Source organism: Ochlerotatus camptorhynchus, unplaced genomic scaffold, assembly GCF_037179485.1.
Source record: "Ochlerotatus camptorhynchus isolate MF236.1 unplaced genomic scaffold, CSIRO-AGI_Acam_v1.1 ptg000150l, whole genome shotgun sequence".
NCBI lineage: Eukaryota > Metazoa > Arthropoda > Insecta > Diptera > Culicidae > Ochlerotatus > Ochlerotatus camptorhynchus.
Genome location: NW_027040640.1, coordinates 4,299,707 through 4,319,356, shown reverse-complemented (window position 1 = coordinate 4,319,356; position 19,650 = coordinate 4,299,707). Strand labels below are relative to the sequence as shown.

General features: G+C 42.0%; 1 protein-coding gene across 1 annotated transcript; it reads left to right on the top strand.

The window, feature by feature from the left end:
* The first annotated feature begins 7,879 nt into the window (after positions 1–7,879).
* On the top strand, positions 7,880–9,957 carry LOC135701145 (uncharacterized). The gene is made up of 2 exons (XM_065221848.1): positions 7,880–8,089; positions 8,163–9,957. Exons 1-2 carry the CDS (start codon positions 8,060–8,062, stop codon positions 9,723–9,725), a joined length of 1,593 nt encoding a protein of 530 aa, XP_065077920.1. The 5' UTR covers positions 7,880–8,059; the 3' UTR covers positions 9,726–9,957.
* The last annotated feature ends 9,693 nt before the right edge of the window (positions 9,958–19,650 follow it).

The window sequence follows — 19,650 nt, the reverse complement described above, 5'->3', positions numbered from 1 at the left end:
TCCCACATTTACAAAATTATGATATAAAATAGCTTGATTCCTTGATAACTTGATTTGAAGGTAATATAACTTCATTTCATAATATAAGGGCACTGAAAACCTTTTACTGCGTCAATTCCTTTGAGATGGTGCCTGAAAATTGTTTCACAAAGGTGCATGAAGGGACAAACTTCAATGAATTTTTTTGGCACAGTGGTGCATACAAAACATTTTAGTGTAATTCTTTTTTTTTTTCAAGGTGGTTCATGGATGGCTAAAAGAAGAGGGTAAATTTAAGATTGATAAAATTCACCTTCGTGGTGGTAAATCGAAGAAAAAGCTTTTTATTGAATATTTCTGGTGTAAATATATCATTAAGGTGGTGCATGGAGGAACTAATCAAAATGAATAACTCTGGTGGACAAATTGAATCACGCTAAAAATTTGGATGTGCAAATTTAACTAAAAATTTCTGGTGGAAAGCTCGCAACTCTGTGGTGAATGTAGAAGCAAGGTTTATTCATTTATCTGGTGCATAATTTGCATCGTTCTGATGAATGCAAGCTTCATTGAAAATTTATGGTGGAAAATTTGAAGAGGCAAAGCCTGAAAATTGTATCACAAAGGTGCATGGTGAAACAAACTTCACTGACAAATTTTGGTGCACCAGGGTGAATGGAGGAGCAAGTTTTATTGAAAATTTCTGGTGCAAAATTTGCATCGCCATGATAAATGCAATGAACAGAAGATTTATAGTGGAAAACTTGCACTGGTAAATGAAGGCACAAGCTTTATTAAAAATGTAGCTATATTGAAAATTTCTGGTGGAAAGTCTGCACCGTTCTGGTGAACGGATGGGCAAGCTTTTCGGAAAAAATTGGGTCTTAAATTTGCATCCTTCTGCTGAAAAGAGATACAAACTTTAATAATAATTTCTGGTGTAAAATTTGCACCATTCTGATTATTGGAGGGAAGCTGATTTACTGAACATTCTCAAAATATGAAAATAGGGACAAGCTTTATTTGGTGGAAAACTTGCAACATTCTGATGATAGGAGAAGCAAGCTATATTAAAAATGTCTAGTGGAAAATGGAAAAAGGAAATCTGCACTAATCAGAAGATTGGAGAAGCAATTTTTATTGAACATTAACGGTGGAAAATTTGCATCGTTCTGGTCAGTTGAAATTTTATGGGGGCAAGTTTGTATTGATAATTTCTGGTGTAAGATTTGCACAGTTCTGATGAATGAAGGGGCAAGCTTTATTGAATAATTTCTGGTAGAAAAACTACAACGTTATGGTGAATGGACGGAAAACTTAAACTTGACTTCCGAGAAGAACCTCAAGGGTATTGAATTCTGAGGACAGTTCTAAAAGAAAAGATTTCTGGGGATGATTTCATGAAAATTCTGCGAATAATTTCTAGTGAATCCTGTAGATAGTTCTAAGATAATTTCAAAAAGAATACCGAGAGAATCAAATTTTGAATGAAATTCCAAGTGGATGTAGGGGAAAATTTCAAAGAAATTCCGAGGATAATTTCAAGCTCATTTTGGGAAAAATTTCTTGAGAATACAGAGGAAATTCTTCAGAAATTTCAGAAAATTTCAGTTCCAAGGTGTTCTGAGAAAAAAAAAAGTTCTAAAATATTCCGAAAAGAACCTCAAGGGTATTGAATTCCTAGGACAGTTCCAAAATTTTTCTGGGAAGAATTCAAAGAAAATTCTGCGGATAATTTCTATTCCATCCTGCAGATAGTTTCAAGATAATTTCGAGAAGAACTCTGAGCTAATAAAATTTTGAGTGAAATTCCAAAGGGATTTTAAGCAAAATGTCAAGCGAATTCCGAGGAAACGGGAAAGCATTTCTGAAGGAATTTCAGTTATAAGGTGTTCTGAGAAAAAAATCATGACGAGTTCTAAATATAATAGCAGTGGACTTCTGAGAAGAATTTCAGAAGAGCTATGGGGAGAGTTCTTCAAAATCCGAGAAGAACCTCAAGGATATTGAATTCTGAGGACAGTTCCAAAGGATTTCTGGGAAGTATTCCAAGAAATTTTAGCGGGTAATTTCTAGTGAATCCTGTAGATAGTTCCGAAAAGAATACCGAGAAAATTAAATTTTGAGTGAAATTCCAAAGGGATTTTGAATAAAATGGCAAAGGAGTACCGATAATTTCTAGCTCATTCCGGGAATAATGTCTGGATAATACTGAGGAAATTCTTCTGAAACTCTAAGGGAATTTCAGTTCCAAGGTGGGCTGAGTAAAAGTCAAGAAAAGTTCTAAAAATAATTCCAGAGGACTTCTGAGAAGAATTTTAAAAGTGTTCATAGAGTTCTAAAAACTTTGAAAAGAGCCTTAAGGAATTCTGAGGATGGACTTTTTCGCAACTGTACAAAGTTTAAAGACAGCTTTTTGATTCACTATTTGCAAAGAAGGTACTATTAGTTTGCCATTGAACCCTGGTAGATTGTTGTCTCACTAAAAATTCGTGTAAGAATCTTCTCTGAAAATTTCAAGTCATTTGTTACCGAGGTTAAAAATTTACAGCTGTTTATGTGCGTTGCAATAAATTCGGGTTTGTCCTTTATATCATCTCTAAAATATGTTCGGCATCATTTTCTGTCACCCCAACTGGCGGTACTTAGGGACAGGGTTGACGTGCTCAATCCTTCGCACATGTCGTCATTCCGTTAACAATCCTGTACTCGCTTGTCAAAATTGTTTTGTGCGCTTTCGTTCCAATCGTTACATATTTTTTAAACCTTTTAATGATCCTATTAGTCTTGGCATTTAGGTCAAAATTTGAAAAAATTAAAGCTCCAATTTTCGCTGGAAATGGCCAAAATAAACTGTAACGATGCCATCAAAATATACAAAAACGTACTGCACAAAATTTCAGAAAGGTAACTGAATAAAAGATGATAACAGTACCTTGAAGAATATATTTTCTTTGGTTTATATTTTTAACCTGCAAAGAAGAGCATGACGCAAAATATTATTACCGCATTTTTCTATCAAAATATTAATCGAACTGTAACTTTAACTTCCAAGAAATCTTAGAAACTTTAAAAACTATTTTAAATGATATTCTGGATTTTCAAAGCCAATTATACACAAACACATTATACTGCCGATCTTTTCGGGCGATCCAAGCTGTCCGATTCCTACAGTGTTCAGAAATTGGAAGAAAGCGACCGAGTTGCTGGACAAACACAATGGAAATGATACCCATGTTGGTAGTATGGAAGCGTGGATGAATTTCAAAACCAGAAAGGGTATCGACGAAGCACTGGACCACTAAAAAACATCTATGATTGCTGCTAGAGAGGCAAAGTGGCTACAGAATCGCTCTAAAATGGAACGTTTCATCGATATTGTGCGCATACTTTGCAAAGGTGGCCGACCACTTCGTTGACATTCGGAAGGGGTGGAAAGTGTGTCACCCAGTTGGTGGCTAACTACGATCCTGTGCTGGAAAAACACTTGGCGGAAGGTGCCTAAAATTGCCAGTACACAAGTACCGTATTCGATTACGCCGTTGCACAATGTAATGACGAACCGATCTTCATCGATTGGATTAAATGACCAATTTCCATTGGCTGTCTAAAGGTAGTTTGCATTGAAGAAGATGAACCACTACCGGAGCAAATAATAAATAAAATTAGCTAGATTGAACCGTAGGGAAATAGTGGGAGGTGGACACTATACACCACGCACTTTGTAGTACTCCCCATCCCCAGATTAAATGCACCATAGAAAAAAAAATTGCCCCTCTTTAACAAGATTTCTGTGCACGCTAGTGCTGGATGCCATCATGAAATATGTCACCCGAACCCCTAACTTGAATTTCCGTAGATGGCCGAAACATATGGCAGGAAAAGCTATCTCTTCGCCGTGCTCGTCATATATTAATGACAGATGAACCCTGTTTTGCGCGAGGGGGGCGACACATCTAAATCTCAATTCTAGATACTCAAAAAATCTCACACTAGCGAATAAATCTTCGAAAAATCTTCTTTCATTTCTCGCATCTACTTGCATCGCGCATCATCTTTTTGCAGGAAATCTTCAATATCGTGATAAATCTTCTTTCTATCTACTCAGCGTACGCGCAGCTAGCCGCAGCAAAACACAATATTTCTTGCATCGTAGATAGAGTCGTCGGTTTTGCGCGAGGTTTTGCGCGGAAGCGATCTCCAGGCATTTGTCCTCATTCCGAAGGAGCGTTTCCTGTTGCCCAAGCAGCAATTCTGTCTCTTTATCCACGACAATGGTTTCCAGCTCAATTTGAGGATCCACTGCAGGGGTTTCAAGACCATCTATGGCGATCTGATCAATTGTGATTCCGTAGCGGCGGTACAGTCATAGAGGTAACTCTAAGACCACTGGGTCCCGAAGAAAATCATTATTATTTTTGGCTCACTCAGTACCAGAACAACGGTCCCAAGCAGTCCCAAGCTATTTCACTCACCCCTGCTTGTTCTGCATGAATCCACACACCCCTGATGTTATCTGTCAAACTTTCATAGCGAATCAAAACAAACATAGTGTAGTAATAGAATTTCAACTAGAATGGGGTACGTCATAGAAGTACTTGGGACCAATAGGCTACTCAAGCAGTGAATCAATTTAAAATCGTTAGTTTCCACCCCCTGGTACAGTGGTGTCGTAATCTAATAAGAAAGCCACGTTTTAACCGTAGTTTCCTTTAAAAAGCCGGACAAGTACGACGACTTATGGATTACGTGCTTTTTGATGAACACGTTGAAGGCCTGATCATCATCAAGCTGACGGGGAAGAGAGCGTCGTCTCTCTTATACAACGCAAACGGTAGAACAACATTCGAGCAAAAAGAAAATTATCAAAAAACTATCATATGACGTATGTTCTAATTCCTCAATTTGGTGTAAATTAAACCATTTCTGATCAGATATGTTATTACTAGGATATCGTTGCTCGCTATTTTCAGAATTCACACAAGCATAACATCAGCAGCTCTTATTATGAGAAAAACTAAAATACATACATTCGTTACGGCGACAGTATCGTATTACAGAGCATGTCATATGACATTTTAGTTTGGTACTGTAATTTGATAGCTTGTTTTGCAAGTGTCGGAAGCAAAGGCAGTCGATTATCATAGAAAATGTGTCGACTACGGTGACCGCTTACAAGACTGGTCTCGACACGACTTTTATTCGCCTTCACACGGTACCGTCGAAAATTTTTCTCTTCGAGCAAAGATTGACAGTATATTATGGGAACTTTCGGCGGAGTGAAGAGACAGTACGAATGCCGCCATGTTTCACGCACAGTCTGACGTTTGCTTACGGGATATTTCATAGGAGAGAAGAGCTACAGAGTCGCCGTCAACGCCAATTTTATCAAAAAGCGAATAAGTGAGCAAGAAAACGGTTGACAAGTTGCAGGGGTGTATTTTACTTTATGCTTCTTTCCTTTCAGAATCAGATTAAAGAGCCTGAATTTATAAAGAGACGACATGTCAAAATTGGAACAATCGACTATGTGTCAAAGTCATACGAAAAGTCATTCCAATCGAGCAGAAGACCTGTCAAATGGATATGATGTCGTCTCTTTATAATTTCAGGCTCTTTAAATCAGATTATACTCTAGATTGTAAAATTCGATTCTGAAGGGAGACCTCGAGGGAGACGTATACTGAAGAAAAAATCCGTAGAAACTGTACCAAATTCCAAGTCCAAATTGCCTACGGATCCGTATTTCCGCAAAAATTGTAAAATCCCTAGATCTACGGTGATTTCCGTAGGTCTGGCATCTCTGCGAACAAGCAGGGAATCCGACGTAAACGAGACTTGACTTTAAATGATCTTTATTTCTTGTATTTGTGTGGTTTACATGTGTGAGTTATCAAGTGACACAGCCCAACTAACAATTTTAGCTGCAGACTAGCTTATACAGCTGAAAATTACCTAATGCAGCTTATTTTTGTCTGTATGCGTTTTTTCAACTTTAGTTCTTTCGAAATTTCAATTATTATTAATTACAGTTCCTAGTTCTATCAGGCCTGTTTTAGAGAATGACCACCTTGATGGGATTGGTTTGTTTTAAATTGGAAAAAGGAGACTACTTATAACTACTATTTACAACTACAACTCACCTACAACTACTATATACAAATTGCTTATCAAAGCATGTTCTGATGTATTGCATTTCTGCACAATGCTAGTCTTAAGTCAGCCATTTTAAAATCTAATTTAGGAACGATCGCCTCTATATGTATATCAAAAATTCTTGTATCGAAAGGACGATCAAGTGCCATCCTCAGCACTCTATTCTGAGTGACCTGGATTTTGTTACTGTGAGTCTGTGCACATGATTCACACACCGGAGCTGCGTAGAGGATCGCAGGTGTCATAATTTGTTTGTAGACTGCCAGTTTGTTCACGCTTGAGAGGCGGGATCTGCGGCAAATCAGTGGATGCAGACACCTAACCAAGGCAGAGCACTTGACTACGGTTTTCGAGCGGAATATAGGACCTTTTCGTCAAACAACATCGCGAGATAGGTTACTTCGGCGGACCACTCAACCCTTGTGCCATCCATGATTACAGTACAAGAGGGAGCCGGTTTTAGTTTGGGCGATTGCCGATGGAGGAACATGATTGTTTGTGTTTTGGAGGCATTTGACTCATATTTATACATGTGGCTGTATCAAAATTCCCGAAACAATCAGATCCCGAATACATACGGTCTATCACGCTTCACATTCACTCGATTCTACTCATTTCTATTCCACACTAACTATATCTACTTCAGAATCCATAGAGGAAAAAGTTTTTAGTGGCGCTGGTTGTTAACAATTTGACAAGTTTGGGCTGAGTACCTATCACTGTTTTTACCAGGGTTTTAACATGGATGTTTCATAGCCAACTAGTTTTGTTGCGGCTGCTTATAAATCAACATTGGAATTAGTTATTGGGTTTCATGAGTTAAATTCAAAGTAGCTTTATCGCACACTATAAAGCAATCATAAAACTTTTCGTAAATCAACACACTATAACAGTTGGTTTTAAAATATTATGATTCATGAGGTTTTTGTAGATAGCTTATAGTATTTTATATAACTTACTTTTTATGACAATGCGTATGACCATCATAAAAATATAGGAAATGGTTATTACTGGAATAAAACATTTATGAAATGCAAATAAAACGAAGCAGCTCTAGATTTGTTACTTGGGTTGGGTTTGTCGTCTAAATTTCATTTCTGACTCACTGTGCAAAGGGAGTACAACAGGTCGAACTTTTACCTCACATTACTCTACACCGTAGTATCTTTTATAGATAGCAAACCCAAACTACGTTTAATGAACTTTTTTTTTTCGTTAAGGTGAAAGATAATCTTTAGTGCAATCGCGTAATAAGGCTTTCAGGAGCTAATATTTAGTAGCAAGCTAGTAAATGTTCAATATAGCTTAAAAGCAATTTTTCGTAATTATGAAACTATGTGATTCTATAATGATAATTTGAAATTGTAAGGAGTAAGAATAGGTGGCAAAGTTTGTGTATGACACATACAATTTGTCAATTTTGCTTTCAGAAGGTTACAATTAGGGATTTTATGATCGCTGATGGCTCGCGCATCGCGATTATTCATCGCTACTACAGCTAATCGCTATTGCGACCCTCTGAAATATCTCTTCTTTTATTGAAAACGAATTAAAAAAAAACTAATTCCTGTCAATTAATGTTTCCAACCGACAATTACCGCAGAGAACCTTCGCGCCAAGCTCGAATTGGGGAGTGCCACATATATCAACGACGATGATTCAAACTGCGCATGCTCCTGCATGGAATCTGTCATACAGCGCCTATCTCGCGATTCCCCTTCACTGTTGTTTGTTTATTTCCAACCAAAACGAATCAAATTACATCAATCTGTTAAGAACGAAACAACATTTCGGCAAACTATCCTAAAGAATTTCCAATCTTGGAAACGATGCAGACCGGAAAATTGTGGTTGGCTCTGGTTTCGCCGGTGGTAGTTCAGCGTGTCGCATAATCTAAAGCATGTCAATCGGTTTTCCGTGAGCCATGTCCAGCTTCGAGTTCCTACCCTTCGAGGTGAGTCAATTCGATTTTTGCTCTTGGTGTTGTTGTTGTTGATCACAGCGAATTCGGTTCCATATTGTTGCAGATTTGCTGTCTGATTTTCGACTATCTGAGCGTAGGTGACTTGAAAAATGCTTCCCTCACCTGTCGACGTTGGTGCCATATCATCTTTTCGGACTACTACATCCGAAGGTTTATGCTCCGGATCAACCTGCACAGAATGGTCAAGCCGACGGGATCTCCCGTTATGTCCTCGGGACGATCACGTGTCTCCGGACCCAGTTCATTTCCCTGTTCGCTGTATCAACGGTGTCGAATGGGCAAGGGAAAATCCAAATGCGAACTTCGTCAAATGTCGATGGTCCTTCGGCGGTCCTGCCGACACTACTGTAACATTACCTTCGTTTGCGATAATCGTAGTGAATTCACGGACAACGTGTTCAACGTTATACTGAACCTGCTGAGACCTAGCGGATTGGAGCGAGTGGAGATCCTAAAAATCATCCTTTCTTCAAATTTGAATGTCCTAGTTACAATTCTGAACAGTGCAATTAGAAACATGACACGGTTGAACAGTTTCCACTTGATATACGATCCCCAGCGGAGACTACAGTGTGGCGATCAGGTGCGACCCTGTGTAGTGATTGAAAGTGAAACCATTACGCACATTGAACTGAAGTCGGTCATTCCGGAGCAGATGCGGCTCCCCAAGCTGAACTCCCTGGACGTCAGTCTACAACCAGGGATTGCCGGAATAATCGGAAGCGTAGCGCATAATCTGACAACGCTACAACTTCAGCTGGATTGCACTTCGGCGAGCTGTGGGGAAGAAGAAATCTACGCCCTCACTCTAGATCGTTTGAAAATCCTGAAACTAAGCCGAGGATTCATGAACGAGTTCAGTTTCCCCATCCAAGTGAGCTCCAATCGGCCAGGCTTGAAGCTGCGCTTCTTTCGACACCTGGACAAACTGGAGAAGCTGATTCTCGAAGAGAAATACACCGCAGAGAACATTTTCCTAGCAATCTGTGAAACTTCGCGCAATTTAGTAGAGCTCAAAATAGATCACCTTAAGGTTGTAAACTGCACCGTACTCGATAGGCTATCGCTTCTGCAAAATCTCAAAACTCTTTCGCTACCAAATATCTACTCTTCGCATGAAATCTCCTTCCACTACGTCTATCTGCCGAGGCTGGAATGCCTTCATTTGGAAGTTTTCAAAGATTCCTCGTACTCGTTCAGTAAATTCGTGAATCTAAAACGCCTTACAGTAGGATCGTACTCTTCGCATGCTTCGGAGATTATCGATATCATCTCGATGCACATTCAACGGCTGCATGAGCTGCGGTTGTACTTCTTGGACTACGCCGTCGTACCATCGCGGACGTTCCGTAAGCTGACCTACCTTGGGCAGCTACGGAAGCTGGAACTGATCAAGGGTCACCTGAGAAGGGACGTCTTCGGAAGGTGCCCGCCCGGACTGAGCGAGCTGGAGACGATCGTGTTCGACTATTGCCAGCTGGAAACGGAACAGTTCGATGGACTGAGGGACAAGTTCCCGAAACTGAAGGACGTTCGGTACGTGGATTGTCAAGTGCGGGGACGGATGCCTTACCCGGCGCTGACCCTGCACTCCTCCGACTACTGAAGTCAGTTGGGCTTAGTTTTCTCACTGAACTTTCGGCTCAAATTCCATTGAACTGTTCTGGACCGCAGTGACATTAATTGCTGTACATCTCAAGCCTGGCTAATTGGGTGGGCGACCGTTGGGTGAGCACTGTGCAGAAGTGATGATAGATTAAGGTGGATAGAATGAATTTACAGTTTTTATCGTTAATAAAGTTTTGTTGATGCAATCCGTTAGTTGAGTGGTTTGAATTTTTTGACTTTAAATGATCTTTATTTCTTGTATTTGTGTGCTGCATGCATCAAGTGGCGCAGATGCGTCTTTTCAAGTTTAGTTCATTTGAAATGTTTAATTATTTAAAGTTATTGCGGTTATTGCGATATCATCTGCGAACAGGAAGAACACGCAACCGTCTCCGCGGGGGGAATGTCCGAAGTGTAGATGCTGTAAAGCAAAGGGCCCAACAGACTTCCTTGCGCAACACCTGCTGGGATGGGAACCATACCCTGAACGACCTTTGCTGAAGGTAGTTACGGGTGATTTTAACTAGATTCAAAGGAAAGTTGAAGTTACAAAACTGGTATACAAGCCCATTGTGCCAGACATCGTCAAACACTTTCTCAATGTCTAACAATGGCTGTGGACTTGGATACAGGTTTGTTACTTCATATGTTATTTATCACCCGTACTAGCTGATGATTTGTGGAGTGCCCCTTGCTGAACCCGAGCTGTTCCGGTAGGAGAATATCGTGTTCCTCGTAAAACATGAGCAAACGATTGAGAATAAATTTCTCGAACAATTTGATCAGTGCTGAGAGGAGGCTGATCGTTGCTTGAAGCTAATGTTGGGTCCTTCCTGGGTTTACGAATAGGTATGATTTTCGCTGTCTTCCAGTTGCTTGGAAAGTACTACAGTTCCAGGCATCTGTTGAACACGGCGCCCAGCAGAGAGTGAACCTTCATGCTGAGGTTTTTCAATATTAGGTTTAATATTCCGTCGAACCCGGGGGCCTTCATGTTTTTGGTGCATTTCAGCGCTGAGCAAAGCTGTTCCACTGAGATCCTATCTTCCGGAGAGATAGCACAAGAGGAGGAATCAAGGTTGAGTACGCATTACGCAACCTGATCTTCGAGCGGACTTTGGTTGTTGGAGCCAAGCAAGTGCGATTTGGCTCACCAATCGCATTTGCTTTCATCTTTGAGTGGTGGAATGGGTTTGAGGTGCGTCTTTAGGACCTTGGTAACCTTCCAGAATGGTCTGGAGCGGTTGTCCAGATTCTGGACGAGCCGCCCAAAACTTTCGTTACGGAGTGAGAACATTCTGGAAGCAATCTCCTTGTTCTGATCGGCCATTTCACGTTTCCTCGCTAGATCTCCGGTTCTTTGGAACTGGCGTCTAAGAATATTTCTCAGGTGAATCAAGATTTGGGTTACCCCTCGCAGGCAATCATCGGACGCACGCCTCGTCAGCCACGGTTATGGCTTAGTGGAGTCCCTCCACTCGATGATGTGCCTGTCTACCACTTTACCACGTCCAAACTGGGCCCAGTTTACGCGGCGGTAGTCCTTGCGAATATTGGCGCGGTAACCATAAAGGGTGATACGGTCAAAATTTGGTCAAGGGAAAACGCGTGTAAATCGGTGAAATCGTTTATTTAAAAAATCAAATTAAATTTCTTTTTCAAGTTCAATTAGTATAAAATTCAGAAAAATATTCAGTTAGGCTTCCGCTTTTCCAAATCCGAATTTCCGGGCCTTACGCTTGACCCCTGCCATCAGATTTTGTACAGCCACCTTGTCCACCTTCTTCGCCGCAGAAAGCCAGTTTGCCTTGAACTGCTGCTCGCCCTTAGCAGTTTTTTGGTCTTCTTTAGGTTCCGCTTGACAATAGCCCAGTATTTCTCAATTGGGCGGAGCTCTGGCGTGTTGGGAGGGTTCTTGTCCTTGGGAACCACCTGCACGTTGTTGGCGGCGTACCACTCCATGGCCTTTTTACCGTAATGGCAAGATGCCAAATCCGGCCAAAACAGTACGGAACAACCGTGTTTCTTCAGGAAAGGCAGCAGACGTTTATTCAAACACTCTTTCACGTAAATTTCTTGGTTGACAGTCCCGGAAGCTATGAAAATGCTGCTTTTCAAGCCACAGGTACAGATGGCTTGCCAAACCAGATATTTCTTTGCGAACTTTGACAGTTTCATGTGCTTGAAAACATCTGCTACCTTTCCCCTTCCTTTTGCCGTATAAAACTCCTGTCCCGGAAGCTGCTTGTAGTCGGCTTTGACGTAGGTTTCGTCGTCCATTACCACGCAATCAAACTTCGTCAACATCGTCGTGTACAGCCTCCGGGATCGCGCTTTGGCCGTCGTATTTTGTTTATCATCGCGATTTGGAGTCACTACCTTCTTGTAAGTCGATAGTCCGGCTCGTTTTTTGGCTCGATGCACGGTTGTAGACGATACACCCAGCTTATTTGCGGCATCTCGGAGAGAGAGGTTAGGGTTTCGCTTGAAACTACCGGCAACTCTCTTTGTCGTCTCAGCGGCTTCCGGTTTTCGATTTCCCCCCGATCCAGACTTCCTGGCTGTCGACAAACGTTCCCCAAACACTTTAATTACATTTGTAACGGTTGATTTGGCAACTTTTAGCGATTTTGCCAACTTTGCGTGCGAGTAGCTCGGATTTTCGCGATGCGCGAGCAAAATTTTGATACGCTGCTCTTCTTGCTTGGACGGCATTTTGACAACTGAAGAGTGAATTCCAAAATCAAAATAGGAGCAACATTCTACACACACACACCTTCAAAATGAGGGGTGTTCAGGTTTTTTAAATGCAAAATTGAAAGAAATACGTCAAGTTGATATTGACCAAATTTTGACCGTATCACCCTTTAGAACGGTGATATAGGATATGCTTCACCAAATCCGAGTGTCTGTTCACCATGGAGGTGCGGCTCAAAACGGCGTCTGTTTTCCATATTAGGAGCGGCTGATCGTGTAAGCGTGGGAGCTGTGCACGATGGTCCCCTGGCGATACAGGGGGTTGGGGCAGGCCCAATCAAACCGCCCTGGAAAAAATATAAAGTTGCAAATACCGAAGAAAAAAATACGGGTCGGAACAATCGACACATACCTACGCGATGAAATAAGGACTACGATTGGAAACTCGGAACATGGAACTGCAAATCGGTCGGCTTCTCGGGCTACGATAGGTTAATCTATGACGATCTTGAACCACGCAACTTCGAAGTCGTAGCACTGCAGGAACTTTGCTGGACGGGACAAAAGGTATGGAAAAGCAGTCATCGAGCGGCTACTTTCTACCAGAGCTGTGGCACCACCAACGAGCTGGGAACCGGCGGGGTAAGATGCACCAACGCGTGATTGGTTGGCAGCCGATCAACGCGAGGATGTGCAACCCAACAAACATTGGAAGCAGAACAAGAGCTTATTCAGTCAAAAATTTGCTTCTTCAGCTAAAAAATGGCTTATTCAACCTTTAAGCAGCTCAAATTGTTTGTAGGGAAGTTGAGGATTGACGGCCGTTTCTTCAACTACAGCATCATCAACGTGCACTTCCCACTCGAAGGGAGACCCGACGACGAGAAGAGGTGTACGACGACTGTTCGCACCGGGACGTCAAAATCATCATCGGCGACATGAACGCTCAGGTAGTACGGGAGGCAATGTACAGACCGGCAATCGGGCCAAACAGCCTGCATGTCGTATCGAACGATAACGGCCAATGATGCGTGAACTTTGCAGCCTCCCGTGGTGTGGTAGTCCGAAGTAACCCCCCTTCCCCCGCAAGGATATCTACAAAGCCAACTGGAGATCACCTGACCAACACACAGAAAACCAAATCGATCACGTTCTAATCGACGGGAAATTCTTCCGCAGTGCGAACATAGATTCGGACCACTACTTAGTTGCAGTATGCATGCGCTCAAAACTCTCGACGGTGCATAACACCCGTCGAAGTCGAACGCCGCGACCCAATATTGAGCAATTACGGGACACCGATGTTGCCCAGGATTACGCGCAGCAGCTGGAAGTTGCACTACCCACGGAAGAGCAGCTTGGCGCAGCTACTCTTGAAGATGGCTGGAGGGACATCCTGTCCGCCATAGGTAGTACTGCTGCAGCGGCACTAGGTACTGTGATCCCGGACCGAAGAAATGACTGGTTTGACGGCAAATGCAAACTGTTAGTAGAGGAGAAGAATGCAGCACGGGCGAGAATGCTGCAACACCGAACGAGATTGAATGTGGAGCGATACAGACAAGCGCGGAACAGACAAAACTCAGTTTTCCGAAGGAAGAAGCGTAAGCAGGAAGACCGAGATTGCGAGGCGATGGAAAATCGGTACCGCGTAAACGACACACGGAAGATCTACGAGAAGCTTAACAGTTCGCGCAAAGGCTACGTGCCGCAAGCCGATATGTGCAAGGACTTGGATGGTAACCTTCTCACGAACGAATGGGAGGTGATTGAGAGGTGGAAGCAGTACTATGACGAGCACCTCAACGGTGATGCAGCAGAAAACGAAGATGACACGGCACCAGACCTTGAAGCACGCGCAGAAGACGACAGGCTACCGGCCCCTGATCTTCTTGAAGTTGAAGAGGAGATCGGTCGGCTGAAGAACAACAAAGCAACTGGTGTAGATCAACTATCAAGTGAGCTATTAAAATACGGTGGTGAAGCACTGGCTAGAGCGCTGCACTGGGTAATTGCCAAGATTTGGGAGGAGGAGATATTACCGGAGGAGTGGATGGAAGGTGTCGTATGCCCAATCTACAAAAAGGGCGACAAGTTGAATTGCTGCAACTATCGCGCAATCACACTGCTGAGCGCCGCCTACAAGGTACTCTCCCAAATTCTATGCCGCCACCTATCACCATATGCAAGAGAGTTCGTGGGGCAATACCAGGCGGGATTCATGGGTGCCCGCGCTACCACGGACCAAATTTTCGCGATTCGGCAGGTTCTGCAGAAATGCCGCGAATACAACGTGCCCACACACCATTTGTTCATCGATTTCAAATCCACATACGACACAATCGATCGAGATCAGCTATGGCAGATCATGCACGAGTACGGATTTCCGGATAAACTGACGCGATTGGTCAAGACGACGATGGATCGAGTGATGTGCGGTGTTCGAGTATCGGGGACACTCTCGAGTCCCTTTGAATCTCGAAGGGGGTTACGGCAGGGTGATGGACTTTCGTGTCTGCTGTTCAACATCGCGTTAGAAGGTGTGATCAGAAGAGCTGGGATAGACACGAGTGGTACGATATTCAGGAAGTCCATCCAGCTCCTTGGCTTCGCCGATGACATTGACATTATGGCACGGAACTTTGAGATGATGGCGGAAACGTACATCAGACTGAAGGCTGAAGCTGGGTGGAGTGTACTTGCCATCGCATCGAAGACGAAGTACATGAGAGGAAGAGGTTCTAGGAAAGGCAATGTTAGCCTCCCACCCCGAGTTCAGATTGACGGTGACACATTATGGCAGCGATTCGAGCCTACTTTGCAATCCGGAGGACGCTCCGGTCGAATAAAATTCGCCGTCGCACGAAGTTGACTATCTACAAGACGCTGATTAGACCGGTGGTCCTCTACGACCACGAGACCTGGACTATGCTCGCGCCCGTGGTGTTTTCGAACGGAAGGTGTTGCCATCTACGGTGGAAAGCAGAAGGATGACGGAACGTGGAGGAGGCGAATGAACCACGAATTGCACCAGCTGCTGGGAGAACCATCCATCGTCCACATCGCAAAAATTGGGCGACTACGGTGGGCTGGGCACGTCGTAAGAATGCCGCACGAGGACCCAGTGAAAATGGTTCTCGAAAGCGACCCAACAGGAACAAGAAGAAGAGGCGCGCAGCGGGCACGGTGGATCGACCAAGTGGAAGGCGACCTGCGACGACCCTTCGAGTGGAGACGACTTGTTTGGACAGCAGAGGACAACAAGGCCTTAGCTTGATTGGTAACGTAAGTAAGTCCTTGCGCAGGCTTGCAGCCCAGGTCAGCCACCACCGGTTGGTGGTCGGAGCTGAGTTCGTTCAAGGCTACCGGCACACTGTCGAGGGTAGTGGACTGCGATGAACTGGACGTATCCAGTCGACGACTCCACCTCCACACCAAGGGTCTCGATGATAGAAGTGTGGATATGGGACAGACTGCGGTATTTTATCTTTTTCGTGATGATAATCGCAACACCAAACCCCCCGGGAGCTGGTACGTACAAGGCGAATGATGTTGTGGTCCGGCAACCACAACTTGGGTCTTGGTGAGGAGGCCCACGTCGATGTTGTGCTTGCGGAGGAAGTTCGCAAACTCGATGGCTCTTGCTCTTAAGGAGCAAGCGTTCCAGGTGACGATAGTTAGCGGTTTAGACGCCATACTGGATGATAAACTTACCGAGTATTTGGATCTACTCGGGCTTATTGCGGCACTTACGAAGAGCACCGGTCATGTTGATGAAAATTTCCATCTGTTCATCCGCTGAGAACAGATCGGGGTTGTTGTTTTGCATTGTTGGTTGACTCCAGAATCCCAGGGGGATGGATAGCTTTGTCCAGCAGAAGATCCAGACGTTTCTTGAGGGGAAGTGGATCGCACCCGTGAATTCACTTGTCCATGAAGAGGCGGAAAGTCCTCTGTCCTAAAAACTGGGGCCTTATCCTTCCTTCGTTGTGGTTGATTGTTTATGCACATGTTCATGCAAGGGTAGCCGATTGAGGATTGCTTCTAATGCTTTTGATGGGGTGCTACGCATCGCACCCGTTATTGCAATGCATGCTAGACGTTGAAGTTTTGCTAGTTTCCTCTGTGCAGTAGCCTCTTTTGATTTTGGTCACCACACTAACGAAGCATACGACGGATTTCACGCCAACTCGTCTTCGGAGTTGGCAGCACCCTCTCAGAACCTTATGAAACTTTGTGGGTGTGGAGACTTAGCAATTTTAAGCAACTTTGAGTACTTATTTTTTTCAAAATTTATCTCGCCTAACATTTGATAAGGGTCAAAGTTTTTTGTCGATTTTTTTTTCAAATCGATATAGCTTAAAAATGACAAGCCCTACAAAATAGTGCTGTATGGCGAACTTTTAGCAAATAATCTGAAATTTTATAAAAAAATTTAAATAAATTAAAAAATTGGTTTCTACACTCTAAAAAAATATATTTAAAAATTAAAAGTCATTTTCCCAAAAATGGTACCCCTCAGATTTGCTTGATATTTTTTCTCATGAAAGGCAATATAATTACCTAACTTTTCTTCATACATCGCAAAGTGGGCGCTTTTAAGGAAAAAAAGTTGTTCGAACAACAACTTTTTCATGTTAATTTTTTTTAGCGTGTTTCACTCAAAGTCGAATAGTAATACGCGCACAACCTTATTAAAATCCGTTGAAACTTAATGAGCATAAAGATTTTGACCTTTTGATAATCTGGGCGTGCTTAAAACAAAAATCTAGCCTAACATTTGAAAGGGCCTAATACAGAGGATTTTCCTGCATTTCGCATGGTGTTTTAATAAATGAAAACTCTAGTGTTTTTGTTTAGTGCATAATTTATTTTCCTATAATTCTCCATACATAATTTGAGTTTTTCATTGATTATTAGTCTATCGGAACATCGTTTACGGTACATCGAAGCCGCATCTGAATTTTCCCCATGTTTGTGGAGCACGAGCTGCATAAACCGCATATCGTACAGTCGTGAAAATTTGATAGATTGTTCACCGAGGTTGGACTACCAATCGATCAAATTTATACGATAAGCGGTTCATCCAGCTCGTGCTCTAAAAAAATGTTGAAAATGAAGTTGTATCTTCGATGTACAATCCTTAAACCACACAGTTGAAACAGTTAAAGTTATTATTATTTACCTAGTGTATCATCAAATTCCTGATGTTCTGATTGCTGATGACTTGTTGATGGTTGCGGCTCTTCAAACTTCCGAGCATGGCTTGATTCTTTTCCATCCGATCGCCTCTTTTTCGGGAGAGGTGTCCTATTGTGCACTAAAATTCCACGACACGATTCACAAATACGCATTGTTACATCCAATTGATGATCAAAGCCCCATGAATGTATTTTCTCTATGAGACTTGATGATAAATTACGTAAATTATTGCGGCTGCAATTGGGATTGTTTATGTTGGCACTACATTGCACCCTTTTAATAATCAATTCAGCAGATTTTTCCATTGTTTCCACTTTTTCGTTTCAACAACTATGCAGCACTACACTTTCAACAACTATGCACTACAGCAACTATGAGCTTTAATGTGATATCACCAAACTTAAATATTAGATTATGTCGGTAGAAACAGACTGCGGTGCTTTAAGTTTATACCTTATATCTCTCATGTGACTACCTGCGTTGTTATATAACTGCTATATAGCAGGTAATTTAACGATTATTTTAGGCATGCGCTATTATATGTATTCACTTGAGAGATGAGGTATAAACATATATGCATATTGCTTACTAATGGACACACCTAATACATACAAATAAATGAATGATTATTTTTCTAATTAAATTAATCACAAATACATGAATTGAAATCTTTTCATGAATAAAACATACTAAGTGATTTTTACTTAGTTTACCTGTTGATTTGGAACAATTTGAGGGTGGTTTTATAGAAGTTGGATAGAGTGTATGCATATATTATAATACAATCCATCACAGGAAAGTGCAAACCATGCTGAGATGGCTGTTCCTCATTAGAACGTTTTGTTCTGAACTCTTATTGGACGATTTGCAGGTAACTTCTCTGTACCCTTTTCAAATGTTAGGCTAGATTTCGCCCAGATTATCGAAAAGTATACCCATAAAGTTTAATCGAATTTTAATAAGGTTGTGCGCGTATTACTATTCGACTTTGAGTGAAACACGCTAAAAAAAAATTAACATGAAAAAGTTGTTGTTCGAACAACTTTTTTTCCTTAAAAGCGCCCACTTTGCGATGTATGAAGAAAAGTTAGGTAATTATATTGCCTTTCATGAGAAAAAATATCAAGCAAATCTGAGGGGTACCATTTTTGGGAAAATGACTTTTAATTTTTAAATATATTTTTTTAGAGTGTAGAAACCGATTTTTTATTTTATTTAAATTTTTTTTATAAAATTTCAGATTATTTGCTTAAAGTTCGCCATACATCACTTTTTTGTAGGGCTTGTCATTTTTAAGCTATATCGATTTGAAAAAAAATCGACAAAAACTTTGACCCTTATCAAATGTTAGGCGAGATAAATTTTGAAAAAAATAAGTACGCAAAGTTGCTTAAAATTGCTAAGTCTCCACACCCACAAAGTTCCATAAGGTTCTGAGAGGGTGCTGCCAACCACTGGATGAGTTGGCGTGAAATCCGTCATACGCTACTTTCGGACGGATTATTGATGTGTAAATCCACATTGTCATTTTTGGTTTCAAACCCCACTTTCTTCCAATAGTTTTGTAACATGCCCACAGGGCACTGGTTGCTTCATTAATCACAGAATCAAGCTGAGCATTCCAATTCAACTTGGCGTCCAAAATAACTCCTAGGTATTTGACCTGTTCACTAAGATGGATCTGCTCTCCTCCAAGATTGAATTATTTTAGGCTAATCTTCATCTAGTAAAGGGGATGTTTACGACTTTTGATGGATTAATACTTAGGCCTTCTTTAATGTATGTATGTATGTATGTAAAGGATACCACTCATTGTTGCAAGGCACAGCCATTAGACAGTGGATCATCCTCCAAGTATGACTTGATCAAGTACGATACCTGGTTGTATTCAATTTACCATTGTAAGAAGGGCCAAAAACGGAGGGGCGGACCCGTAAGCAGATACACTTACACGCAATCCGCGGGGTCAGGAGAATCGCCTTCCAATGATAAAATCCTACAACCCGATGTAGAACAAGCCATCA

What these genes read in the sequence shown, in the direction of transcription:
- LOC135701145 (XM_065221848.1), top strand. Translation starts at nt 8,060, where the DNA reads ATGTCCAGCTTCGAGTTCCTACCCTTCGAG. An exon ending in TCGAGTTCCTACCCTTCGAG is followed by an intron (nt 8,090 to 8,162) that starts GTGAGTCAATTC and finishes ATATTGTTGCAG; the next exon opens with ATTTGCTGTCTGATTTTCGA.